General features: G+C 49.3%; 1 protein-coding gene and 1 long non-coding RNA gene across 6 annotated transcripts in view; one reads left to right on the top strand and one right to left on the bottom strand.

Moving 5' to 3' along the window:
- Positions 1-199: 199 nt before the first annotated feature.
- On the top strand, positions 200-6,880 carry BOD1 (biorientation of chromosomes in cell division 1). 2 transcript variants are annotated; one of them, XR_008959254.1, is made up of 4 exons: positions 200-436; positions 3,774-3,898; positions 4,977-5,245; positions 6,129-6,880. XR_008959254.1 is itself a non-coding variant. In XM_026510992.4 (4 exons), the coding sequence occupies exons 1-3, from the start codon at positions 200-202 to the stop codon at positions 5,170-5,172; spliced, it is 558 nt and encodes a 185-aa protein (XP_026366777.2). In that variant the 3' UTR covers position 5,173; positions 6,129-6,880. The 2 variants fall into 2 exon arrangements, 1 of the variants encoding a protein (XP_026366777.2); XM_026510992.4 differs by having other exon boundaries at positions 4,977-5,173.
- LOC113264107 (uncharacterized) overlaps positions 6,874-27,478 on the bottom strand; it is a 248,283-nt gene continuing 227,678 nt past the window's right edge. The window contains exons 10-11 of one of the 4 annotated variants that reach the window (XR_008959260.1): positions 13,041-13,129; positions 6,874-12,782 (exon numbers count right to left, since the gene is read on the bottom strand). This is a non-coding gene — a long non-coding RNA (uncharacterized LOC113264107). Of the gene's footprint in view, positions 13,130-22,682; positions 23,121-27,478 lie in introns of those variants that run through there. The other 3 variants (XR_008959259.1, XR_008959269.1, XR_008959270.1) reach the window with 3 other exon arrangements.

Raw genomic sequence — 27,478 nt, 5'->3', positions numbered from 1 at the left:
GAGCGGGCCGTTTCTACCTCTCCTACCACCACCTCTGCTGCATCAGAGCAGACCTCCTCCGCCGCCGCCCCCTCCCTCCCCTCCTTCTCCTCAACTACCCCCGCCTTCTTCTTGGGCGCTTGTGCCACCTCTACACGACTCAGGTCCTGTATTTCTGAGAAGTCGTGTTCAGTTTCCTTTGTGGGCCCAGGGCGCAGCCATGGCGGACGGTGGCGGCGGCGGGGGCACGGGCTCGGTGGGCGGCGGCGGAGCGGGTCAGGCTTCAGCGGGGTCGGCGACAGGCGCGACGGGGGCCGGTGGGAGCGGCGGTCCCATCAACCCGGCCTCACTGCCTCCGGGCGACCCACAGCTCATCGCTCTCATCGTGGAGCAGCTCAAGAGCCGGGGCTTGTTTGACAGCTTCCGCCGGGACTGTCTGGCGGACGTGGACACCAAGGTAGCCGGGGCGACGGGGTCGGGCTGGCTTTTCTAAAGCGGAGAGAAAAACAAAAGATACTTCAAAAAAAATCTCGGCAGTGAGGTATTAGACCGCTTGAGGCAGTACAGGAGATTTCTGAGTAGTGTGCACGTGGGTTGGGTTCCCAGCCCCATCACTGTTAGCTGTGTGACAGTCCAGTCATTTCTCTGAACTTGGGGATTCAGTACCGGTTGCAGAGCCTGTATCCTATCTTTCCCAAGCTGAGACTTTTTTAAGCCCCTCAGTATCAAACCTCTGGGTGTTAAGAACATTGGAGAAAGCCATAAGGAAGCGAGAATGGTTTGAATGCACAATTATCAGAACGTTGTAGCTATTTGTTCCCTCCTTTTCTCCAGCTCAGTGATTGGTGGGCTTGAGTATCCAGTTGAATTAAGGTACACTGGTGCAGAACCCTTATCTTCTACCCCATCGTGGATTAAAGGGGATTTGGTGCCAATTTTAGATCCTAATGCCATAGGTCAACCCCCTAGTACTTGCCAAAGTCGTGGGGACGGAATGAAGTCAGGTGTGTTAAGTTTCAGACGTACAGTAGTTGCTGGAATGTTCCATTTTCTCCCTTTTGAGAAGCTTTGCTAGCAAGACTAGGGTTGTAGGTTTGGGAGGCTCTGTTACTGACAGCCTCTAGGGAAGTGATTCCTCCTCTCTGAGAAAATCTGCCTACGTAACAGCAAGATTGTGAACTTAAAATTACAACTCAAAGATAGGGAAAGACATCGTCCATTTATTCATTGAACATTTACTGGCCAATAGCATGTGGACTGTGTGGATACAGGAACAAGTCACTACCAGTCCTCAAAGCTTGTACTCTAGGGTAGAACAATGACATGTAGACCAGATAATATATACAGTACGTGGTGTTAGAAGTGCTTAGTATTTAATGCTTAATTTTCCTTATTTAAGGGTCACAGATATGTATCAACTGAGCTTCCACCCTTCCCAGGATTCTGGGTGTTCTCAACTTTCCATCACAAGTTCTCCACTTATATCTCTTATGTTCTGTTTTGTGCAGCTAAATCAATGTAGTATGCATGTTATTTTTTAAAGAAAGAAAGAAAATTAGTATTGTAAAGCTGTTGGGGGAAGGAGAGTTGGAGCCTTCCCCATGTAACACCTTAGATGTTCCTTCCATTAGTTACTGGGTGGTTTTAATTCTGGAAAGAGTGTGTTTTCAGGCACTGTTGCTTTAGCCCCATGGTTCTCAGTGTGGCTCTTGGATCAGCAGCATCAACATCACCTGAGAACCTGTTAGAATTGTATATTCCTAGGCCCTTTTCCAGACTGCTTAAATATTTTGGGAAAAGTGTACTGATGATGTTTGTAATTTACTTTGCAGTGCTCCCAAAATACAAATGAATAGAACAAACCGAGAAGTAAATCAAGTGAGGGATAGATAATGCAATAAAATGTTAATGGCAGGCACATTCTGTCCTTTCACTTCAAGAACTGAAGGGATTATTTTATGTTGTCAAGATCTGTTCAGGGTTGGTGGTGACATTTGCTGTCCTTTGTGCTTTTTCAGTAAACAATAACTATCATTTCAAACTGGATGACTTATTTGGAAGAGTTGAAATTTTAATATCAGGATGCATACATAGTTCCAAGTGACAACTAATTCTAGTTTCTTTAAGCAAAGGGGTGAGTCTGTTGACTTGGGCAACCCAAGAAAGGACTGACTGAGCAAACTTCCAGAAGAGTAGGGATGCATTTGGAACCAGGGATGCTCCACAAGGGCTTTCATCTCTGCTTTTTATAATAACTAGTTTATTGTCACTGCAGAGCAGAGTCATCTGTTTGTTTACTAGTATTTTGATTACATCTTACATCTTCTTTCTCTAGAAAGGGACCCTCAATTCCTATTCAGAAAATCCCAGGGAACATCGGCTCGTCTTAGCATGGGTCAGGCACCACATTTGCGGTCAGGAGAACATGGCACCCTCTGCCCTACCCTTGTCAGGAGAGGAGGAAGGAGTTGCTAGGTAGATAGTATGTGGGTGTTTGTGAGTCAGTTCTCTTGGCCTTTTGGAAGAGTCCACCTATAGTTTCAACAGCAGGCTTCAGCCTGCTGATTTTTTTTGTCAATTTCATTTACCTGACTGCTAGCAAACTTTTGCCCACAGTAACACTGCATAATAAACCCAGTCACAGTGACTTATGATAAGCACTCATTCTCATGCCGGTAGGGCTGCAGGTCAGCTAAAGTTCAGCTAATCTAAGTAGGCTTCAGCTGGGTGGCTCAGGTGGCCTGGGCTGGGTTTAGCTTGGCTACATATAAATTCATCTTAGGTCCCAGGACATGCCCTCGTAGAGGGCCACCGGAGCACAAGAACCAAGCCAGACAGAGGACAACCACATTTAAGGCCTCTTGTCACTAGCACTCCATTGACCAGACCATGTCGCATTGCTAAGACACATCACTGGGGTAGGGAAGCAGTCACTGTCCAGGCAGAGGGGGCAGGGGTGATGCCTAACAGCAATGCACACTATTATACCTGGTTTGAAGAAGATCAGCTGATCATACCAGAAGGTCTTAGAGGTTGAGAATACATATTCCATGTGTCCACCAAGTGCCTTCTAATTTTGTTCTAATCATAGTTGGGTCTAAAACATTTGAAGCCAGTAAGAGCCTCAAGCTCCATTTTTGGACTTAAGCTGTGCTTCCCCCTCAGCCTTTCCTGGCATTCCATAGGCTTTGACTTCAGTCTCCATTCTCACATCCTGCTGAGGTTTGGGTGGCCCTTCATTTTATGCAGGGGGTTTTCCTGAGCCCCTATTTATTGCTGAGGGTACTCTGCGAGGTAAGGGGGACAGTAACATTTCAGGTTTACAAGTGGAAATAACTGAGACTGAAGGGTTGGTGACTTGCTGAAAGTCAGGCAGCCGGTTAGTTATGGTGCCAGGCTAGAACCCAGTTCCTGATTCAAAACAGACTAGATCGAATCTTGGCTTTGCCACATTTTGGCCATGTGGACAAGTTGTTTACTTTTGCTAAGCATAAGTTTCTACTCTCTAGCATGGGGGCAGGAGAGAGTTAACAGAACCTTCCTGTACCGTTCCTTGGGAAGTAAATGGATGATAAAGCGTCTGGCCTGGTGCCTGCCCACCATAAAGTGAGCACTGGGTTGCTCGTGAATTCATGTCTGCTGTGCTGCAGGGCCGGCTTCGTCGTCATGGTGCAAGTGTCCCGAAGGACTTGAAACATCCACATTTCTGTGGAAAGCAGTGTTCTTGAATGACTGATTTCTAAAATTTTGGTGCCTGTAACTTCTTACCTTGCCTCTTCTTTTTAATGTTTCAGCCAGCTTACCAAAACCTGAGGCAGAAAGTGGATAATTTTGTGTCAACACATCTGGACAAGCAGGAATGGAATCCTACAATGAACAAAAACCAGCTGCGAAATGGTCTGAGGCAGAGTGTGGTTCAGTAAGTAGCTAGAATTAAGAGTGGAAAGGCGGTAATCACAGCATGATGCGTGAGAAAGCCGATCCACGTCATTATTAGGTCAAGGTGGATGGTACTTCACCGCACATCCGACACGCGAGTCGCAGCAGTCCACCCCTTTATTACCACCTAAAGTTAAGGTGCAAGTAAGCAAAGGACTCCACTGACATTCCTGCTAGTTGATCCAGCCTCCACAGGCCTCCTGTGTAAACTCTACCGGTGCATTGAAAGATACTCCAAATTACAAAAGATAATTCCCTGCTGCTTGAAGTTTTCAGTGTAGTCGGCACGTACGTGGGAGTTTTATACCAAGAGCAGTGTTTGGATCTTGGTCGAGAGGTCTAAAGTGTAACGGCAGCTTTTAGGAAGGCATGCAGTCTTGTTAAAGCATGTCCTTCACAGTCACAAACTGAACCTTAGTTAATAAGGTGCTACTGCTAGCTCACCCAAGTGACTTAGTGTCACTGGGCACAACAGTGGAGGTGGGTCATGGCATCTGGCTTTTTCTAATCTGCTCGTGATCTTTTTTTGCTCTTGTTACTAGCACTCATGTTCAGGTCTTGATCCAGTGAACTCTCCTGGAATATCTAAAAGTTTGTGAAGCCTACCTCTTTAGAAATAGAAATATCAGAGAATTATGCTGAGTGAAAAAAGCCAGTATTAAAAAGATGCGTGGTGCTGATTCCATATATGTAACATTGGTGAACGAACAGTGACAGCGATGGGGACAAGATTAGGGGTTGCCTGGGCTTAGGGGCAGGAGGAGGGGGGTGAGTGTGACCTGAAAGGGGTCACACCAGGGGATGCTGTGGTGCTGGAGGTAAGATCTTCATCGTGGTGGTGGTTACCTGAAGTCACTCCTGTGGTAAAATGGCCCAGGGCTACCTGTGCAAACACGCAACGGCGTGCAGCTACATGTGTGAAGACGAAGCCAGGCTGGATTGTACTGGTGTCGTTTTCCGAGTTTTGATACTGTACTGCAGGTATGCATGGTGCAGACGGGGGTGACGGGGGGAGGGGTGCACGGGCCTTCAAAGAATGGTCTGTTTGTCTCCACAAGGTCAGGGATGTTGGAAGCTGGAGTGGACAGAATCATTTCTCAAGTGGTGGATCCCAAACTAAACCACATCTTCAGACCACAGATAGAAAGAGCAATTCACGAGTTCCTGGCGGCCAAGAAGAAGGAAGCTGTACCAGCGCCCCCCCCAGAGCCGGAGAGCCAGGACCCCCCCGCCCCCTCCCAGGATGCTTCCTAAGGTCCAGTATCCCGTCTTTTGTCCAGGAGCATTCATCTCTGGCTTATAGATATATAAAATGGATAGAAAAGGGGTAAGCCATTGCTGGGGATCATGTTCTTTATATATTCAGAAAAGCATTTCCTGCAAATAGACTTCAGCTACTGTTCAAGAGTCATTTTTTACCGGGAACTAATGAGTAGCATTCTCCTGTGTCAGTATGATCTTCTGTGCGACCAGAGCTAAACATCTAAACTGCGGATAGAGGCTTCATTAGAAACCAACTGGGATGATTGTTGTGCACAAGAGAAATTCAAATGCAAGTCCTGTTTTTCTGAAATTGATTAAATGAGTCTCGCGCCTGGACGTGAGTTAAACTTGGGTTTGCAATTTGAATATAAAATCAGACAGTGCGTTCTAAAGTGGCACCCTAAATGGGACTCACGGTCTGCTTTAAGCCCTGCTGGATTTCGTTGTGTTTAGAGATTTGAGTTTACCACTGTCAGCTACCATGGGATTCTTCTGTTATGCGCATGCCTCTTCTTATTACATTTGGGATTTAATTTAATCTTACAAGTCAGCTACAGATGCACAAAGCAATGCTTTTTGCAGGCTTTGAGACATTAGTAAATGTGAGCAGTGACCAGCAGGTGAGCAGTGGATCGTTAACTAGCCATTGTTAGTAACCTGTCCCCTCATTGCCCTTGGGTGTTCTGTCTGTAAGATTCATTAAGATGTTTATTAGTTTTGATAGGAAAGCATCAGTGAGTGAACAGAGCAAGAGCACAGAGCTCGGGTGGGGCACTGCCTTAAAGGGGGGGGTGTCTATCTGTGCCTGTACTGGGGGGAAAAAACTCACTTCCATTATGGAGTATAAAACATTACCAGTATTCTAGTTTAATTGTAAATTCTTTTAAGAACATAAAATTAAATGTAGTCTCTTATCAAAAAGCATCTTGATCTGATTCTCTTTTTAGAGTATGTCTGGCGCCTTTTGGAAGCTCCTTTGAATTAACCATGAAGAAATGGATTTGCTTACTTAAGAGTACAACTTCAGAATGAAGACAGGCCGAGGTCGCCACTGATTTCAGCATTCAGCCTTGACTGTGGGGCAGTGTCCAGATGGGACAGGCAGTAGCAGAGCTGACCACGTGTGCCCCCTCACCGTGCTGCCATCTGGTCAGCCCGCCGAAGGGGATGACACCCGGTAGACACTACAGAGATATAAAGAAACACTACATCAGTCTGGGGTTGTCCTGAAACAGACCTTTATACTTGAACTTGAAGACTGTGATTTTAGGGTTTGTGTTCCGGGATCCCTAGAGGGGCTGTAGCTACAGTGAAGGAACATGACCAGTTCCAGAGATGACAGTAAAGGTTAGCATGGAGTAGGAATTAGTGCTTATTTGTCAACTAGGATGTATCAGCCATCAGCACCACATAGCTCTAAAGTTGTCATGACCCTCTTGTACGTGAATCTTGAAGCTTTGCTTTCCTTTCCTCTGTGAGAGGTGACAACACATGGGACCCTAGAATGTGTGAAGAAGTACAGACATCAGGGAGAAGGAAAAACATTTGCAGGCTCTCTGTCCAGGGCTGCTGCTGCTTATCCTGCAAGGGCTAGTGAGTCTTGGGCGTGTTTATTTTATTCTCACGTTTGTGTTTTTTAGAAAAGTTGAATGATCAATAAATAGCTTAAGTTTTGTAATAAAATCATTTGATACTCTTACTCAGAAGCCTCAACTGACTATAGCCTCTAGGCCTGTGAACCTGTGAAGAGTAACCTTTGTCCTCTGCCTGCTGTTCCTGTGCCCGCACAGGAGTAGTGGCCGGGGGAGGGATGGGTGAGCGTGACTTGAAGCTGCCCACTCCCTGAAGCTAGCAGGTGGCACTGGAAGTGGGCAGGCAGTCCTCTTCTCCCCGGGACCACGACCGCTGCCTGTCACTCGCTGAGGGCAGCGCGATCTCTCCATTTTTCTCGAACCCAAGTGTACGGCAGCAGCATCACCCAGGCGTCTTGGAAAGGTGCATATTCTGACCCGAAGTTCTGGGGTGGGATCCGAGCCTGTTTCTCATGCTCCAGGGGGTGCTCATGCTGCCGGCCCTTGGCAAACACTGGGTACGGCAAGCCTTGAAGAATACCAAAGCTGATACCCAAGAGTTTTGGTTCTTAGTTGAATCTGTCGCTGGCTATTGTTCATCCAATAAATTGTAACCTATTTAGCTGGTTCCCTGTTAGAATGACCCGCCTCCACCTTTGCCATTTCTTGGCTTATAGTGAAGTTTGTGGCTCTTACGTCAGATGTTCAGGCATTGGTTTACCCTGTCTCTGCCATTTAACCTCAGCTTCTGTTTAATCATCGAGGGGAAATAGGTTCCCGTGTATTCTGGATCGCTCACTGGCACTGCAGTAAGTACTCACAGGCCCGTGACAGCAGTGCTGCTGAAGGCAGAGTCCCTGACCAGCAGCACAGCAGCATCGCCCTGGAACTTGCTAGAAACGTAGCCCCCACCCCAGCCCAGATTTTGAGACTCGTGGAGGGGCCCAGCAAGCCCTCCAGTGATTCTCTGCACAGGAAAAATCATTTTCTCTTAAGGACCATTTTTGGGAAGCTGGTGATGTTGACTGGCAATGACAGTTTGTGATTAGTGTGTAAACAGGTCTCTTCCAACAGCTCCTGAGGGGCGAGACTATTGAGGTTTTTGTTTTGTTTTTTTAATTCCTTGCAAGGACTCCGCTTTGGGGCATTTTGACGCAGAAATGCCTGCATGTAACTTACACCTTCTCGTCTTTCAAAAGAAGTGTCTTCTGAAGATGTTTGCTAAGCAGTTCAGAACATTGGTGAGAACTCTGCAGACACTCACTGGCTATTCAAGATAGAGGAGCGATGTCGTTGGGACCCAGCAAAGGTCAGGTTCCAGCGTGGGCCTGAGGCTGGCACTGAGGTCCAGTTTGAAAACTGCACCTGGGTCAGCCCTGACGGGGGGCCAGGCCCTGCCCCTCTTGGCTGCCCTAGGGAGGCTGAGGACAGGGTGGGAGCAGACAGGACAGCTGGCACAGCCAAGCTTTTGTTGGCACTACATATCGTGCCCTGTCCATCACCTTACCCGTGAAGGAGCCAGGAGGTCTACTTTTATGGTCTTGTCACTGGGGATGGGCTTGGCTCCAAAGCCACATGGTAGTAATTACTCGTCCTCTCAAATTGGTCACACTGCCTGAGACCTAGCCAGTCTTTCTGTCTCCAGTGTCCAAACTGCCATTTGGCCATCCTTCCAGAAACACTGCTTTTATCAAATCTCTTCCTCACTCTGGAACCTTTGAAAGGAAGTAGACAAGCTAGGCACCAACCAGGTGGCAGGCATTTTCTCATGCATAAATTTAATTCTCATGACCCTGTTCGGATTTATCCTCCATTCTGTAGTTGAGGCAACCTAGACTCAGGTGAAACAACAAACTCATTATACAACTATTACATAGGGGAGCAGGGTTAGAACCCAAGCTTCTGAACTCAAAGCTCACATTACCCTCCACACCCCACCCCTTTGCTACTCTGCCTCCTCATTAACAGGTCAAACTTGTCAGTCCTTTGGGGTTCATCCTTCATTCCAAATGAAGGCCAAAATCAAGTCAGCTTGACCTCTTGCCACATCTCAATGAGTACCTTTAGCTCTAGCCAGTCTGCTCCCCTCACTCAAATGTCTATCACAGGGCAGAGTTTGCCAACTGACTGCCCTCCAGGCATGTTCTATTGACCACGGAGTTGTAACTGTTGTCTGTTGTTTTGTTTTTAATTAATTACCAGTATTTCAAAATGGGGAGAATTCCGTATAGAGCTCTCTTTCTGGCTCCTAATGAAAAATGTCAAGGTTTGGCAACCTGTTTGTATTCCCGCTGGATAACAGTCTGCCAGAACTCTGCAGCAACTCTCCACTTTAGACAGCATGTGGGACATGCCGATGCCACTGGCTGCCTTCTCGTTTCCATCACCGGGCTGGCCCCTGGGGATGTTGGAGATACTTGCCCGAGAGTGTCATCGTCCTGTGATTAAGATTATTCAAAACATCCCTAGCTAGAGGGCCAGATCTTCTAGGCTGATTTTCATGGAGACTAGATTTTCAGCTACCTGAGTTGGGCTCCAGAATTTTCAAGCCTGGAATGGAGTCTAACCTCTCTGTGGGTGTCCAGATTGAACCTATCCAATGATGAGGGAAGGTCACAGAACATTGCACGTAGAGGTGGGCTCAGGTCAGCCAGGACGCAGACTGAGAGAACCAGCACACAGTATTCTCAGAAGCCCCTCAGACTCACCCTGAGTAGCAGTCTCGCCAGGGCTGAAGCCGGAAGAGGGCATGTCTGTGTAGCCTAATCAATGTGTGAAGCTTCAAGTCTTGCAAATGAGAGCGCAAAGGGTGGCAGACTATGCCACCTCAAAATATGACCGCAGGAGTTCAGGACATGCTACCCGCAAATTCGCCTCTGATATATAGATTACTTAGAGCTGCAGACACTTGGAAAACAGCAAATACAGGGAGAGGCTTTCACTGAATTCCTTTTATCTGCCTGAAGGCAGATACCGCAAAGGAACACCATGGTCACAGATCCCCCTCCCGGAAGATGCATCAACCAGGGAGGACTGACACCACAAGAGAAGAGACCAGAAGTCAACCCCGCACCCTGACAAATTTCATCACAAACTATTATACTTTCCTATCTGTTCTTCTAAAGGCCCATTCATCTTTCCTAAAAAATCACTGACTCCCCTAAGAGGCCTACCTACCCCCTCTTCCATCCCTGTTTAATTTAATCCTGAATTCTAAGCCACCCCGGGGAGTTCTTTTTCCCTGGGTGTTTCCATGGCGACATGAGGTACACATGTTAAGAAACTTCTGTTTTTCGTTTGTTAATCTTTTATTACAGGGGTCTCAGCCAAGTACTTGGGGGGTAGAGAGGAAACCATTTCCACCCCCCTACAAGAGCAATAGCTTGGATATGGCAGAAGTTAAACAACGGTCAGGGTGGGCATTTGAATGCGGCAAAGCTTACACAGCACTCTGAAGGAAGCAGCACTCGGTCTCCGTAGAGGCGATTCTGTAGGCAGGTGGGAGAAGTCTGTCAGACTCAGCCCAGCCCCGAGTCCTAATGACGGCCGTCCTCACAACAATCTATGAGCTCATACGGTGTGCTGGTTCAAGGCTCCAAGTTCCAGTCGTGACTCTGCCACTTGGGCTCTGGGGCAACCTTAGTGATGATAGATTCTGTTTCTGCTACAGTACGTGAACAGAGGGTCCAACATCTCATCAACCTCCCACAAGTTCCTCACACAAAATGGCTGTGATCCGGGCAACGCTCCAAGGCAAGTCTTCAAGGCGACATTGAGCATCTTGGCTGGTTCAAGCTTTTAGCTCACCATTTTAACCCAAGACCTCTTCCCTAAGAGCACAGCAGAGGAAGAGAACCACGGAAGGTCTCACGTGAAGGATGAAGGATACAGCCTGCAAGGGTTACCGTGGCTTTCACTGGGCACGTGGTCATACCCAACTGCAAGGGCACCGAGAGGTACACACACTCACGTGCCCAGAAGGAGAGGAGAACCAAATGTGGCTGAGTCCCAGAAGGCCGCCTCAGTGTGCCTTTCTGACCACTGCATATACTGTGTCTTCCCGCAGAGGTCCTGATCCTGCTCCACGGAAGATGGTCTCAAAGGACCATGTAGTGACCTCATCCAGCTCGACGCCCAGGAGGTCCCCGCGTTAGCGGTTGGGCACCGCTTCCTCTATTAGACCTCAGAACTAAAGAGAGAAGTCATCGCCTAATATCCCACCCAATCGTTAATAGAGGATTAACTACAAAAGGGAAGAAGGGAAAACTGCAGTTCTGCTGTGAAGCCACGGAACCCAGCATGGCAGGTGTCCCTTGTAGGCTGGGCTCCACCTGCTGTTCTCTGTGACCTCTCGCGCCACCTTCTGGGAGGTTCTTCCACAGCCACTGCGTTTCTCAGCGCACTCTGGCCACTCCACACTCTTGGGGAATCAGCTTTCCTAATCCCCGTCCTGCTCTAGGAGACTAGAGCCCAAGGGTCATTTTAAGTTCTGAGCTGAGGCTTTGGGAGCCTGGGGCTCATGGGGGTTTGGGTCAGAATGGCTATCTTACAGACATAGTAGGAGTTTTACCTGACACAGTTCAACCAGCAACGTGGGCCAGAAGCCACACTCACAATTTTTTTCGAGACTCCACTCATAAATCTGTTGTACTCCTCTGCTCCGTTGCTCTCATCCCTCTCTCTCGATGGGAACTTTGAGTCCGTGCAATAGCTAAGCCTTACACTTTTTTCCCTGAGCCATTCTGTCCAGCTGAAAAGTTGGCCAGGGCACCACATCCTTAATTTGATCGTTGCATGGAGGCCTTTGTCACTTGAGTGTTCTCTGCGCTCGCTTCTGATCTCATGTCTTTCTTGTAAGACCTGGCCGAGTGCAGGCAACGTCAACCATACGATGCTATGAAAAATCCATTTGCCCGCCTCTCCCCTAGAGCCACAAGTTCATTAGGTACAAGACCCGCCCCTGAGCTACTGCTGCCCAGGGCATACTACTTTTACGTAGGTTGATTTATTTGCATTTTTGCAGCTTACAACTCGAAAATGCCCTGACCAGCCTTTTGATGACATGTGATTGACTTGTCCATGAACGATCCCCCAATTGACAGATGTGTCTTCATCTGAGATCGGGCTTGCACTTCCTACATTACCTAAATTAAGCTCTTTATTTTGTAATACTTCGATTCACATGTAGTTATAAGAAATAATACTGACAGCGCCTGTGTAAACATTGATATTTACCTGGTTTTTCCATTGGTAACACTGTACAACAAAATAATATAATCCCACAGCCAGGACTGCTTTATTTAAAAACGATGGCCTTTGTCTTTATTTCTGGCTATTTGCACATCAAAATAGTTTCGTGAGTTCGTCAGTGCCATGATATTTGAGCTTCCTTCTGCATCAAGGCTAGTCATTACATTTTAAAACATTTTATTCCTTTGTTGAATGATTTGTTCATTCAAAAAAAAAATCTTTTTGCACACTTACAAGTATGTCAGGCAGTGCCCTTCACTGTGGGATTACAACAGTGGCCATGAGAGACGTGGCCCTTCCCCAAATCACAAATATATTTCACTGGTTTTGGGGGAAGTGGGGGGAAGCGGTGTTTCGAAATGTCACAGAGCTGAGGGGAAGAGGGATAAATCCACTGAATTCATCAACAAAGACCACAGCAGTTTCAGCTGGAAAGCCAGGGGGGCCGCTGCCAGAAGGCAGAGCATTGAGGAGACAGAGGAGGGAATGGGGGCCCCTCTCCAGCACCTCTTTGGTAATGATGGAGCTGTGTGTTTATTTATTTTATTTACATAGACAATGCTTATATGTGGGGAGACATACTAAGGGCATGAACGGTTTCATAGGAAGAAGTTCCCCACCAACGTCCCTCCCAGATACCCTCCCAGCAGCAACCGCCACAGTACCAGGTCCGTACTCACCCCTCCGGAGACGGCTCATGCGTGCACAAGCACATCAGCTCCTATAACTGTCCTTAGCTGGGACCCTCTCTACCTCTCCAACTGCCCCCATGAGAAGTTCCTGGAGAGAAGATGATCGCGGGCATAGGAGCTCTGAGTGGCCAGCAGGACACAGGGGTGGGCTGGGGGTGGAGGTGATGGGCAAAATGGCAGCCAGCTTGCAGCTACGGAGTCACCGATGCACAATGATCAGATAAGAGGAGGCAGCCTGTTCTGTCTGAGTGCTTGCCACGTGCAGGCCACTGCAGCCACTCACTAAAGGGCGTCCCTGCAGGGAGACGGGGTCATTGTCCCTGCTGACAATGAAAGAAGCACTCACCCGAGATCATCCAGTGACAAGTAGAGCTGAGAGTCCAACCTTGCTCTGTTCATCTCCAAAGCCACGCAATTTTCCCCCATTTTTTTTTACTGCAGTAAAATATACATAAAATTTACTATCTTAATTAAGTGTCCAGTTCCCATGAAGTACATTCACATTGTTATTCAATTGTCACCACCGTCCATCTCCAGAACTTTTACCCTTCCCGAATTCCAGCTCTGTCCCCATTGCCACCAGCTCGCCATTCCCCCTCCACAGCCCCCATAACCACCATTCTACCACCATCTCTGTGAGTTTGAGGACTGCAGGCACCCCACGTAAGTGGAGCCGTACCGCATTTGTGCTCCGCGACTGGCTGATCGCTCACTGAGTGCTACCACCTCATCCTCAGACCTCCCTGGGGTTCTGCCGGTCGGGCCCGATTGTGTTCTGTGCAGTGAAGGGATTCGGTTCAGAATCACATGGTGTATTTAGTGGCCGCATGTCTTCTGTCTCCTTTAATCTGCAGTCCCTCTCGAAGATTCCAGGCCAGATCTTGCATAGAACCGCTCTTCAACTGGGTTCGTCTGACGATTTCTCATGATGAGATTCTGATCTTGCATCTTGGATAGGAACATCACAGGAGCGATGATGCATTCTTGTCACAGCGTCCTATGAGACACATGGTTAGCTCTGTCCCTTTTTGGCTGACGTTAACTTTCATCACTTGATTAAAGTGGTGTCGGCCAGATCCCTCTTGAGTCCATCTGTAATAAATTAGTATTTTGTGGGGAGGGACTTCGAGATTTTGTACATGTCCTGCTCTTCATCCAACATTCATGCCCATTGACATAGCTCTGTTGAACCAACCACGGCCAAGTGGGCATTTTGCAATCCCATCGTTCCTTCTGCGCTCATTAATTGGCATCCTACTATAATAAAAAGCTTTTTCTTGTCCCTGTTTATTGATTCACTTGTTTATTTCTATCTGCATGGACCATAGATTCCTATTTTACTCAATGTGTTATACAATCCAGGGCTATCATTACCTCACTTGGCATCAGGTTGTCCCAGATTTGGTTAGTGGGCAGCCTTTTGGGCTGGCTTTTGTATCCTGCGACATTCCACGTCTGTCCTTGAGCACCTCCTTAATTTCTGACCCAAGGAGGAGGTCTAGGCTTATCTCCTGCTTTTCCTGCTCCTGCCCTGGAATCTGCCATTTCTCCAAGAATCTTTGATTCCTTTGTCTGGTATTTAAAATCCCACTGAGTGCCGGATGTGCCCCCGCTCCCACGCCCTCCTGGGGTGCATTCAAGTTTTTTTTCCTTCCCTTAATTTTCATTCTTCCTCTAGCCTCTCCCACTATCCTCCTTACATTTACACCGGATCGGTCACCTCTATACAGAACCACCTCCTGTCACCGCCAACACCTCGAACCCACACAGACGGCCCCTCGCCCGTTCTGACAGCCCATGCTGGCCTCCTGCCCCCTGCCCCATCTCCACGGATGCTGACCTCGCAGCTCGGTAACTGTTTGCAAACCTCTGGTCCGAGCCCTGCCTAAAGGTCAGATGATTATGAACAGACAAGTCCTGCCTGGGAAGGAGCTGGCCAGGGGTGGTGACAGTCACCACGAGGTGGTGACAATGAAGAGATGAAATGGCTGACACAGTGAATCATCACCACGTGACAACCCCTGCCAGGCAGGGCAGGTGGCTCAGCCATCTCCAGGCTTGGCTACAAGGGGAAACAGTGGGGTTGCCTCCTGGACAGTGCAGGAGAGCAGAGCAGAGAGACAAAGAACAGGTTTGGGGGTCAAGCTAGCCCTTTGTATTCTCTTTGTTCACGTTATCTTATTGTCTCTCCCCCCAACCCCAACTGCCTTTTGTCTCTTGCTGGGGCTCCGTGTCAGCCACTCAGGTAGCAGGCCACCTGTCCTTCTCAGGCCTGCCCGTAACTTATTCTTCATACACCCAGCAAGACCGCCTCACACATGCCCACCAGATGGGGTGAAAGGCCACGCTGCCATTTGCACAAGCTGTGGAAACTCACAAAAACTTATTTATAGTCCATAAGTTATTAATAGGCTGGGATCTTATTAATTCCATCCCAAGCACACATCTCCCCATAAACGCTTGGGCAGGGGTGGATGGAAACTCAGTGAACATTACTGGATAAAACCCCCATAAAAGGAGTATTGTAATACATCATTCCACTTCCCCTCATTAAGTCCGTGCTGAGAACAGCCTGTGGTTTGCAGTTGTAAACCAGTCCCATCTGACCTGGAGACCCAGGACCAATTCTGTCCTTCCTTGGCCCAGCCTCCTGCCTCCCACATCCCTGAAAGGACATGTTTATATGGTCGACATTAGTAAAATGGTCCTTGACTATCTGCAGAGCCTGTGGTCACAGCCCTGACACAGAACTCCAGGGAAACAAGCCGGACAATACGGGGTGCTATTTGCCCAAGCCAGTTCCGGGATGACATGGTCTTGAACAAAAATCAGCTTTAGGAAGGCCATCTCTGCCTGTTTCCCCATGCCCAAACCCTACTCCCCAGAATTTGTCACGCCAGGGAGCTGCAAGGTGCCCCCTCCCCCACCTGAGGCGTAAGAGAGAGAGGAAGGACCACAAGAGAGGCTCATGGGCCCCCAGTTCCAGAGTGCAGCTGAACTGAACCCAGGACATGTCAGGCCAGGGAAAGTCCCATGCTCAGTGGCCACAGGGAGGGAGGGACAACATGAGAAATGGCGAGGACTCTTCCAGGCCTTGCTCTCCGTGCTTGCCTCCCAGGCAGAAAAGAAAGAGAAGGAAGATGCCCGGGCCTGCTCTGAGGTAGCAGAGTCAGCTCTGTGCCACGCTAATCTCATGGGTGGGCAGAGAAAGGTGACGACCAAGGGCACTGGGCCTGTGAGTGGACACCAGTGACGCCACACTAGCCCTGTGGCCCAACAGGGGCCCTGGAATTTGACCAGTTCCTACAGCACTCATTCCCCTGGTGATTGGGGTGTCCTTCGTGGGATCAGCCCCTGGGTGGGGTGAAGGAAGGTACAGGGACCCAGGGAGGCAGGAGCAGACCTTCTGCAAATCTGTCAGGGGTTGTTGTAAGAGCCACAAACAGGAGGTGTGTGGGGCGTCTGGGTAGCAATGGGTTAAGCATCTGACTCTCAATTTAGGCTCAGGTCATGATCTCAGGGTTGTGAGATCGAGCCCCGCGTCAGGCTCCATGTTCAACAGGGAGTCTGCTCAAGATTCTCTCTCTCCCTCTCCCTCTGCCCCTCCCCTGTGCACGCGCTCTCTTTCTCTCTCTCTCTCAAAAGAAAAAGAAAAAAAGAAAGAAACAGGAGGTGTGCAGTTCCCAGCGGCTGCCTTGGGGATGGTTTCCAAGTGCCCCGATGCGGCACTGGCCAGGGACTTGAGGCCCATCTGTTTGGGAGGAGTGATACAACCACATCCTCAAGGAACAGGGTCACCTCAACCTCTACCTTTGTTATCTGGCAGCTTTTCTTGTTCCGTGGGCTCTGAAGTGTGGCAGTTCTCTCATGGCCAGGCTCTCTGGGAACAGAAGAGGGATAGGAGAGGAAGGGGAAGAGGAAGAAGGAGTAGAAGGGAAAGAGGGAGAGGAAACAGCAAGAATAGGAAGCTCAGAAACACCCATGCCACTCAACCTGCCTCTTTCCATCATTTAGGGAATGAGATGGTGCCTGAGAGCACCAGCCACTAATGACACAGTAAGGGCTCATTAAATATTGTTATTGCCCCTAGAAATGGCTGCCAGGGCAGCAGCCATGAAACACCCCAGAATGCAGAGCAGCCATCATCCCCCCATTTTCCAGATGGAGAAACTGAGGCCCTGGGCTGTGAAGCCATCTGGCCCAAGTTGTCCCACTGGCCTGAGGGCAGCAGAGCCGAAGGAAGGGCTGGTCTCCTGCAGGAGGTTCCAGGAGCCCAGCTGAAGGCATGGACTTTATCTTGCAGCCAGGCTCCAAAAGACTTGGGGACAGGAGACAGAGAGATGGAAAAGGTGGCGCACGGACGGGGCAGGGGTGTGCAAGAGAGGAGGCAGATCTGAGGGGAAAGTGGGTCAGAAGCAGGCTTACCTGCCGGCGAGGGTACAATGGGCATAGGGAAGGGAACAGAGAGGTCCTCGGAATTTGAGGGTCTGCAGGAGGTAGGAGGCAGCAGCCACCATCCGAGCTCTGTAGTGAAAGCCCCCTAGGATAGTCCAGCGTGTGGACCCCTCCATAGCTGGGTGACCTAGCATCACCTGTCATGGAGCTGGAGATGGCTGAGCCGAGGGCAGAGATGGAGGCCAGACTTCCGTCCTCCTCAGACACACCCCATGCAGCACACCGGAAGAGGGAGCCAGGGAGACGACCTGTAAGGCAGGTCAGGAGGGGCACGCCGTGTGTTTTCCTGAAGGAAAAGTGTCTGTCAGAAGAGACCTTCCTGGTCAGAAAGCCAGGCTCCTTGGGTCATGTGCCCCAGCTCTGTCACTTCCTAGTTGTGTGACCACGAGCAAGTCACTGGTCCCCTCTGAACCTTAGTCTCCTTATCTAGAACAGTGCTTTGGGGACTATAGACAATCTTTAAACAGAAACTGCTGATATTCATTTCAGCTGGGGAGGCAGAGTAACCAAGGGGAAGAGCGCACAGACCCGCAGAGAGATCAGGGCTCAAATCCCAGCTCTCCAGAAAAGTGGCTAAGCAGCCCGAGGCCAGTTTCTCAGCGTCTCTGCGGAGTAACCAGCTGGGATGGTGCACGTGAGGCCCCTAGCGCAGCCTGGCATGTAGTAAGGGCCGAAAACACTGTCGAGGCCTGCCAGTTTCCCTCTCAGCCTGAACCCAATCCGGGCCTGACCTTGCCTTCTATCTCACCCAGCTTTTGTCCCCAGATTTCCAGCTGAGTGTGGCCTGAAAGCTGTCTTTGTGGGGCAGCCACCCCGGCCCAACCACAGCGCCCGTCTCAGCAGCGCCACTGCTATAAACAGACTGAGGCCGTGTAAGCAAACACCTGCTCGCTGGTGGCCCTCAAGGCCGCCGGCCTCGCAAGAGGTCAGGTGGAGGGTGGCAGCCTGATTGGACGTCAATAAGAACCAAAGCCAAGGGCAGGGTGGGCCGTGAAAGACCCCCGGCCAGGCAGAGCGACAAGTGAGGCTCAGAAAGCCGGAGGGCGTCCAGGCGGTGTCCCCGACTTCCGTCCCGTCCACCCTCCGTGGGGCCTCGCCACCCCCGGCCCTGGGGTCTTCCTTCTGAGCATGTGCCCTCCCCACAGGGAGCACCTGTGCATCCCGCCCGCCTCGCCCCCACTCGGACCACACGGCGGTTCGGACAGCAGGGCACACCGGCGCCTTACACACCCGTCTCCTTTAAGGCCCGCACCGCCCCGGGGCCCGGCGCCAGCTCAGCTCAAGAACCCGCCTCTCATAAACCGCCAGCCCCGAATCCCGGAGCTGTCAGAGTCCACGCCTCGGCGTTCAGCCCTGCTGCAGGCTGGAAAATCACTTCTGCCTGCCCTGGAGTCAGCCCGCGACGCTTCTCAGGCTCAGCCTTGCGCTCTCCGCCCGCGCCGAGCACGCGCTCCCACAGCACCAAACGAGCGCGTGTCCCCCGACTCTGCAGGTGGACACGGAGGCCGAACCGAACGGGCGACGTCTCTCTGAAGGAGGCCGGGGGGCTGAGCAGGCGTCCGTCAGTACTCTGCCAGCCCCTTCCCAAGCACCAGTTCGTCCCGGCCCCCAAACGGCCTGAGAGGGTCGGGGGCCTGAGGCTCACGCAACAGTTGAAGAAACAGAGACGAGAGCTTCGGCGGCGAGCCCGAGGCTCACGCCCCGCAGAGGCGCTCCTGGGGCTGGGGTCCTGATGCCGCACTCAGCCCCTCTGCCCGGTGAAGGCGGCCCCCAGACGCGGTCCCTCCAGGGTGGCCAGCGCCCTAGGCGGACCCGGCACAGCAGTGGGGACCACCGCGAGCCCGCTCCGTGATTGCACACACAGGGAAGCACAGATTTCTTCCTAGGCTCCCTGAGGTTCTGGAAGCATAGTGTAGGTGCTAAACACAGGGACCCTGAAGCCGCACTGCCTGGATTCCTGGCTGCCCATTACCAGCAACGTGTTTTGAGTGAGTTACCTCATTCTTCTGTACCTCGGTGTTCTCATCTGTAAAATGGGGATTCTAATAGCGCCCACCTCACAGGGTCGACATGAGGAGCCAGTGAGTCAGCATCTGTAGCCTTCTTAGAACATATCCTGCCACAGAATGGGTTCCAAATAAGTGAAATTTGTTTGTTTGTCTGTTTGCTTGCTTGCTTTTTAAGAGAGGGTGGGGGAAGGGCAGAAGTCAAGGAGAGAGGGAATCTCAAGCAGACTGCCCACTGAGCACGGAGCCCAACACAGGGATGGACCTCACGACCCTGAGATCATGACCTGAGCTGAAATCAAGAGTCAGATGCTTAACCAACTGAGCCACCCACATGCCCCCCAAATAAGTGTTTGTTAAAAAAAAACCCGAACTCTCTCTATATGTATATATGAGTTTATAACTCTACTTTATAACTGTCTCTATTTCTGGAACAAGTCACAGTTGTGTATACCTTTAGAAGTGTGCATTTCTAAGCTAGCATCTGACCAAACTGATATAAGCATTACCTCTTGGTTGCTTGTGGGTGGATAAATGCACATAAATTCTTCATTTATATTTGGTTTATATAAGAGATTGACGTCAGGCCTTGGTCCATAACGTTGGCGGGGAGGGGTGTCCACTTAGTCTTGGCACTTGAGTCTCCTTGCTTTCTTTCTGTGTAAGGCGAAACGACCTGAAGGCGGTAATTTTAAACGCCAAAGCTGCGATGTTCTGTGTTGCTAGGGAAAAGCTCAGAGCAAGCTTCTCAGAAGCCCAAGGGCGAAGATAAAAGTGGAGATGACTAGTGGGTGCTAGAAAAGCACCATTCCCAGGAGGGAGCCTGGAGCTCAGAGCGTGTCAGGGTGTGCAGAACCATCCCCTCATGAGAGTAGAGGAAAGGCCCAGGAAGGCCTTACTGAGGGACGCGGCAGAGAGCAAAGGCGGCACTCCCTCACCCTACCCACACGTCATCGTGCCCCTGGAGCCAGGCCCCGCTGTCACAAATAAGGTGTCATCCCTGTCTTCGGGGAACTCACTTTTCCATGAGGGCTACAGACACAGAAATGAAAGAGGGTAGCAGGGCTCCCCAAGCACACCTTAGCCCCGCTCTCAGTTCCGTACATGGAAGGCTGGAGAAAACATCCTCCACCTGGATCCACCAGGGAGGACATTTTATTTCTTTGAAAGAAATATTTTGACAGAATGATTGGGATGGAGGGTGAGACTCTTAGCTCCTGTACAAATGAACAAGGACATGACTGACTAGCACGGGGATGAGGAGACAGGGAAAGGAAGGTGTCCTCTCGCAGGGGGAAGGGAAGTCAGGACTAGATAACAGACATGGGAAGGCTGGGGACCCCCAGGGCTATGGGCCAGAGAGACACAGCCTGGTGGCAGGATGACCAAAGAGAACATGAGAGAAGGAGACCTTTAGGGTTTTTAATGTGGAGAGCACGATGCAACCCCAGGCCCCTGGCCCACGTCCCCACCCTTGAGTAAAGTCTGCAGTGACAGGCGCTGCTCATGTGCGGGGGGACGATTGTGCAAGCTCCCACAGGGGCTGGGGTGTTGTTAAGTAATAGCTACCGTATAGCGGGCATTATTCACACACTTCACGCCACTGATGCATCTAATCTTCACGAAGATTTTGGGAGGTTGGTCCCATTATTACCCCCTTCCCCCGACCCGCCGCACTTTTCCAGGTGAGGAAAATTAGGCACAAAGAGAATAAAGAACCTGCCCCCAGGCTCACAGTTAGTGGGTGGTGGACCCAGGATCCAGCCCAGGCAGCCCGGCGTTAGGCCGGGGGAAAGGACCCCTAGCCCGGGCCACACATTCTAGAGGCCCCTGCTATGCCCCTCCTCCGACCATGCTCTCCCCCAGGGCAAGGGCCAAGGACATGCCCACCTGGGTCCCACGCTCCTCCCTTCCCGCTCCCGCTAGACCGTGGCCTGGGAACTCAGTGTGCGAGCATCCCCTTTCCAAGCAGCTTTGGCAGGTAAGACAGGGGTGCCCCTGATCAAAGGATGTTGACAGGACTGGACACTGGGAGCGCCACAGAGGCCATTCCCTGCAACACCCAGTGAGCAGCTCACTCTGGCAGTCCACCCCAGCTGCCATCACAAGCTACCCCAGACTGGGGGCTTAAACAACAGAGATCTACTTTCTCACAGCTCCGGAGGCTGGAAGTCCAAGGTCAGGGTGCCGGGGAGGGCCCTCTTCCCGGCTTGCACAGTGCTGACTTCTTCCTGCCCCCACACATTTTCCTCAGTGCCTCACTGAGGAAGACAGACATCAGGCTCTCTGGTGTCTCTCCCTGGAAGGGCCCTAATCCTATCAGATCAGGACCTTACCAAACTTAGTCCCTTCCACAAAGCCTCTATCTGCAAATACAGTCGTACTGGGGTTTAGGGCTTCAATGTATGAATTGGGGGTGGAGGTGGGGGGGGGCAGCAGGGAATGGGGACAAAACATTCAGTCCATCATGCTTACCAGGAAAAACATGGGAGTCTAGGTGGTGGATGATTCAGGCTCCACACCCGAAAGCTGGTAGGTGCTGCCCAGGGTCTCATTTGGGGGAATAATATCTGCACATGAACCAAGGGAGCAGACTCTGGGGCCTGAGAGCAGAACATCACTGCAGGGACAGCAGACAGAGAAGAGTAAGGGCCTCCCCTCCGCAGGGCTGTGTAGGCCTGCTGTTCAACAGCGCCACCTTGTGGTAGAGACAGGCAAGAGCAAAAGAGGATTTCCACTCTCCAGGTCCCCCTGCATCTGGTATTTCAAAAGGAGGACTAAGTAAGGCCCTGGGGTTTTTGGAAAAATAAAAGCAAGATATTAAACTTTGTAACAACAGAGTTTGAGGGGGGCGAGTATTCAAGTGATGAATTAGAAAAAAAGAAATAGGGGTGCCTGGGTGGCACAGCGGTTAAACGTCTGCCTTCGGCTCAGGGCATGATCTCGGCGTTATGGGATCGAGCCCCACATCAGGCTCTTCTGCTATGAGCCTGCTTCTTCCTCTCCCACTCCCCCTGCTTGTGTTCCCTCTCTCGCTGGCTGTCTCTATCCTGTCGAATAAATAAATAAAATCTTAAAAAAAAAAAGAAAGAAAAAAAGAAATATTACCAGATTCGTACCCTAAGCTCTTGGTATAGGTCATATCAGTTCCACAGGGTACGAATGCTTCTGTCTAGCTGTTAAGCAACTTCATATGAAAGTGTTTTTTAGCCCTTCAGACTGGCTACTCTTTTAGTATAGTCCCAGCACACAAGGGCATAGGCACCCCTAAACAGCCACAGAGCATAGGGTGAGACTTTAGTGGTTCTCTCATAAAATGCTTTTTAAAGTGAAAACCCAAGGCAGAGCCATTGTTTAGGGTCCGTGATAAATTACCATGTTCAGATTTGTGGGAAGATTAGGATCTTTAAAAACCATATCAATAATCTGTTGCAATGTATGCTTTTTAAAAAAAGAAATGGTTTATAACAAGGAGATATCACCACACACCTGTTAGAATGACCAAAATCTAAAACACTGACACCAAATGCTGGCGAGGACGTGGAGCGACAGGAGCTCTCACGCACTTCTGGCAGGAATGCAAAATGACACGGCCACTTGGGAAGACAGTTTGGCTGCTTCCTACAAAACTAAACATAATCTTACCATACAGTCCAGGAACAGCGCACTTTAGGTATTCACCCGAAGGACTTGAAAACTCACGTCTACACAAAAACCCACGCGCGGATGTTTATAGCAGCTTTACTCATAATTGCCAAAACTTGGAAGTGACCAAGATGTCCTTCAGGGGGTGCGTGGATAAGTACACTGTGGGGCATCCAGACACTGGAATAGCATTCAGGCCTACAACGATGTGAGCTATCCAGCCATGAAAAGACACGGAGGGGACGTCAATGCAGATTATCCCGTGAAAGAAGCCAGTCTGGTAAGGACTCCAACTCTATGACGTTCTGGAAAAGGCAAAACTATGGAGACAGTACAAAGATCAGTGTTTGCCAGGGTTGGGGGCGGGGAGATGAACAGGCAGAGCACAGAGGACTTATATGGCAGGCAAAAGACTCTGTATGATAGGACAGCGGTGGGTTATGTGTCATTATGCTTTTGTCCAAACCCATAGAATGCACAACACCAAGGGTGACCCCTGAGGTAAAGCACAAACTTTGGATGATTATAATGGGTAGATCTGTCCTTGGTCACAACTGTCCCACGCCGGTGAGTGACACTGATGGTGGGGGAGGCTGTGTGGGCGGGGAGTTAGAGGATATGTGGGAAATCTCTACCGACCTCTCAATTTCGTGTTGGACGTAAAACTGCTGTAAAAAATTAAGGTCTTTCTTTTCTTTTGTTTTTTTTTTTTTAAAGTAGTAGAAAAGTAAATCATTGAGTTTTTTTAAGATTCAAGAGCTGGGGCTCTGTGTCAGAAGAAGAAATGTATTCTTTACCATTCACTCGCTTTATTTTGTGCAAGCCACTGTTTCTCAGACATTGTGCAGACATCGTGCAGTCATCGCGTCCTATCATCCCCTCTTGAAATTATAGAAACAGAGGGGCAGAGAGGTGCTGCTGAATTGTCCAAGGTCAAATAGTAAGTAGTGATAAATGTAGGATGCTAACCCAGTCTTGCCACCTCTCTGCTGGTCTCTCTGGAAGAGGAGGGGAGGCATGCAGCGAGCGCTGGGGGAAGTCTGAAAGCTGATTTCAAATACCTATCAGGAATGCCATGGCTTATCTGATATCTCAAGTCAGGGTTCAGAAACGCAGACACCGTGCTCAGCCCTAAACGTGTCTACAGACCGCCGTCAGAGAATATTTGCTGTCCGGCTGCAAGGGATTTGTGCACGAGACACATGAACTCAGGACAAAACTGAATCTCACCCCTCAGTGTCAGCAGGCAGCTCCAGAACAGAACCACCAAGACTTCGTGCGAAGTGTCCTGCAGCCCCCGAGCTGTCGTGTGGGCGCAGCTCATGGCCTGGGCAGGACAGCACTGAGGAAGCATTATGTGACTCTCACAAACGGAAACCTCAGTCTCTCCTTCTGGAAATAAACCTCAGCCCTTAGGTGACACCAAATCCACTGGCAGGGACTCCATGACCTTGGCCAGGCTCTCACTGAACTCCCCGAGACATTCACAGCCTAATCAAAAGGACAGACACTTGGGTGCCCGTAAAGTTTCCTGGGATGGGGGAGAGACAAACTTGGGCAATGGTGGCATTTTATTAGATGGCTGGCCCTCTGCAGTAAAAATAATCTTTCAATTTAGTGGCCAGATCTTGTTTTTTCCAAATTACTTTTGCCTTTCATTAAACAATCCAACCCAGAAGAGTCTTTCCTTTCATCACAGAGTGGAAAAATTCTTGGTGGCATTTTCCCAGACCTGGGACCCACCCACTCACGAGTCCCAAGGGCCCCATATGCCCTGGTCAGGTGATTCTGGGGCCTTCGCTGGATAGCACGTCATCTCAAGAGGTCTAGGCACGCAGCTCAGTGCTGGCCACTCACTCAAAGAGGGCAGGAAGGAGGAGAAACACTCTTGGGACAGATTATTTTGTTGTGGTTTTATAACTGACCTTTTCTTTCTGTTTTAAACAATCTGCTCAGAGCAAAAGAAAGAAAACTTTTCCATTATTGCTTGAGAAACTCATGAATGTATCATGTCAAGATTCCTGGGCACGTCATCAGCAGGAGTGGTACAGTGGAGATAGCCTGGGGCACCAGAGTCAGGAACATAGCACCCCTCTTTCACGAGGTTTGTGAGGAAGGGAGAAGCCCAGCAAGCTCTCCTTCCTCTCTCCCTTTTCCCTGAGTGGCACCAGCTCCCCCTTCTTCCCTAAAGGATAGAAGACCAATTTCAAACCTGGAGACCTATGTTCCCTGCCCCACTTCCCCCTTTGGTTGAGAACAGATTCTAAATGAATATTCCAGTCTCCTGTTCAGAATTCCAAATAATCGATGTAGCTACCCAACCCTCCAGGAGGGGGACCGTAACTCCTGGCTCTTTTAAGTGTGGGCTGCATGCAGTGATTTCCTCCAAAGAGGAGGTATGGAAACAGCAGGACAGGGTAACCCAACAGAGGAGAAACCTGACAAAGCCTAGCTTGGCCAGGCGATCAAGGTCAACAACAACAGAAGTCATGTTGACGGTATGTTCCCCTGACATGATGTGATGTGTGTGGCACTTGACCTCCTGTGGTCTTCCTCCCAAAACCTACCACCTCATTTTACTCATGAGAAAAATAACAGACAAATTCAGTGTGGGGACATTCTACAAAATCCCTGACCAATACTCCTTAAACTGTCAGGTCATCGAAAACCAGATGGAAAAGGAAAGTCTGAGAAACTGCCACAGCCAAGAGGAGCCTAAAAAGACATGGTTGCTAATTGCTCTGTGGAGTCCTGGATGGGATCCCGGAACAGACAAAGGGCATTACATAAAAACTAAAGAAATCTGTGTTAATATTAGTTAATAATAGTGTATCAATATTTGTTCATTTATTGTGAAGAATGTACCATGCTAATAGATGTTCATAGTGGAGTTAAATGAGTGTGGAATATGTGAAAACTCTCTGTATTGCCCTTACAATGTTTCTGTTGATCTAAAACTGACAATTTAAAGTTTATTTTAAAAAATGAATGGTTTTAGTTTTACCTTTTGTTTTCCTTGTTTGCCTTCTTCCTCCATCACCTTCTTACCAGCCTCAGCATCTTAGCTGGTCCTACAGTCTAGTTTATAGACTTCTATGCTTATCTGTTTGGCTTCCCCCTTTGGAGATGGCTATACAAGTTCAGTCTATCAAGCCTGTCATTGATCCAAAGACAGACACACAAATATGTCTCAGTCTTCCTCAGGCATTCTTTATATATATATATATAATTTGTCTATTTATTTATTTATTGAGAGCATACTCATGTGAGTGAAGAGGAGGGGTAAAGGGCGAGGGAGAGAAAGGCTCCCCGCTGAGCATGGAGCCACAGCAGGGCTTGATCTCATGACCCTAAGATCATAAACTGAGTCAAAATCAAGAATCAGACGTTTAACCAACTGAGCCACCCAGGCACCCCTTCGTCAGGCATTCTTAAAGGAGCTCCCAAGGGTCTGGGGCCACTACCCTGTTCAATGTTTACTGCATGGCTCCTAGACTAAGTCAGAGACTTCATAAGGAGCTGAGATTCTCCACTGGTTCCTACTGGACTCTATGAGTGGTAAATTAATAATAATAATAATGTTTATGACTTGTGTCCTGCTAATATCCTGTGGACTATTTTGAAACACAGATGATACAGCAGCCCCCAGCCCTACCTATTCTAAATTTGCCTAACTTGCCTATTAACATATAAATGAATCACACGATATGTGGCCCTTTGCAACTAGCATGTTTTCAAAGTTCATCCATGTTGTGTAACACCTATCAGTACTTTCTTAATTTATTGCCAAATAATATTCCATTGTATGGATACACCACATTTTATTTCTCCATTCCTCAGTGGGTGGACTCTTGGGTTATTCCCACTTTTTCCTATTATGAATAATGCTTCCTTGAACATTTGTGTACCATCCAAGTTTTTGTGGGGATATATGTTGCTGTTTCTCTTGGGTGTATACCGAGGAGCGGAATTGCTAGATCATTCGGTGACTCTCAGTTTAACCATTTCAGGACCTGCCAGACTGGTTTCCAAAGTGCTGCACCATTTCTATTCCCACCAGCAGTCTATCAGGGTTCTCGTTTCTCCACCTTCTTCCCAAGACGTGTTCTGATTGATCTTTGATTATAGCCATCCTCGTGGGTATGAAGTCACTGGGGTTTTGATTTCCATTTTCCTCATGACTAATGACACTGAACATCTTTTCATGGGCTTACTGGCCACGTCTACATCTTCTTTGAAGAGCTGTCTACTCGAAATGCTTTGCCCATTTTTTAATTGGCTTGTCATTTCATTATTGACTTGTAATAGTTCATGTGGTGTATATTTATGTCAGCTATCCCAAATCATTTTGCAATAAGATGGAATCGAAATTAACACATTTAGAAATAAAACTCATACCCTATTAATACAGTCCTTTTTTTTTTTTCCAATTCACTCAGAAGTCCTGAATTGTGGGGCGCCTGGGTGGCTCAGTCGTTTGGCGTCTGCCTTAGGGCGTGATCCAGGAGTCCCGGGATCGAGCCCCACATCAGGCTCCTCCACTGGGAGCCTGCTTCTTCCTCTCCCACTCCCCCTGCTTGTGTTCCCTCTCTTGCTGGCTGTCTCTACCTCTGTCAAATGAATAAATAAAATCTTAAGAAAAAAAAAAAAGAAGTCCTGAATTGTGACAATGAATCTT

Source organism: Ursus arctos, unplaced genomic scaffold (assembly GCF_023065955.2).
Source record: "Ursus arctos isolate Adak ecotype North America unplaced genomic scaffold, UrsArc2.0 scaffold_15, whole genome shotgun sequence".
NCBI lineage: Eukaryota > Metazoa > Chordata > Mammalia > Carnivora > Ursidae > Ursus > Ursus arctos.
Note: the sequence above shows the minus strand (reverse complement) of the source record. Positions and strands in the feature narration are given on the sequence as shown.

Coding starts and splice junctions, on each gene's coding strand:
- BOD1 (XM_026510992.4), top strand. CDS start 200: ATGGCGGACGGTGGCGGCGGCGGGGGCACGGGCTCGGTGGGCGGCGGC. Junction 437..3,773: donor TGGCGGACGTGGACACCAAG/GTAGCCGGGGCG, acceptor TTAATGTTTCAG/CCAGCTTACCAAAACCTGAG. Junction 3,899..4,976: donor CTGAGGCAGAGTGTGGTTCA/GTAAGTAGCTAG, acceptor TGTCTCCACAAG/GTCAGGGATGTTGGAAGCTG.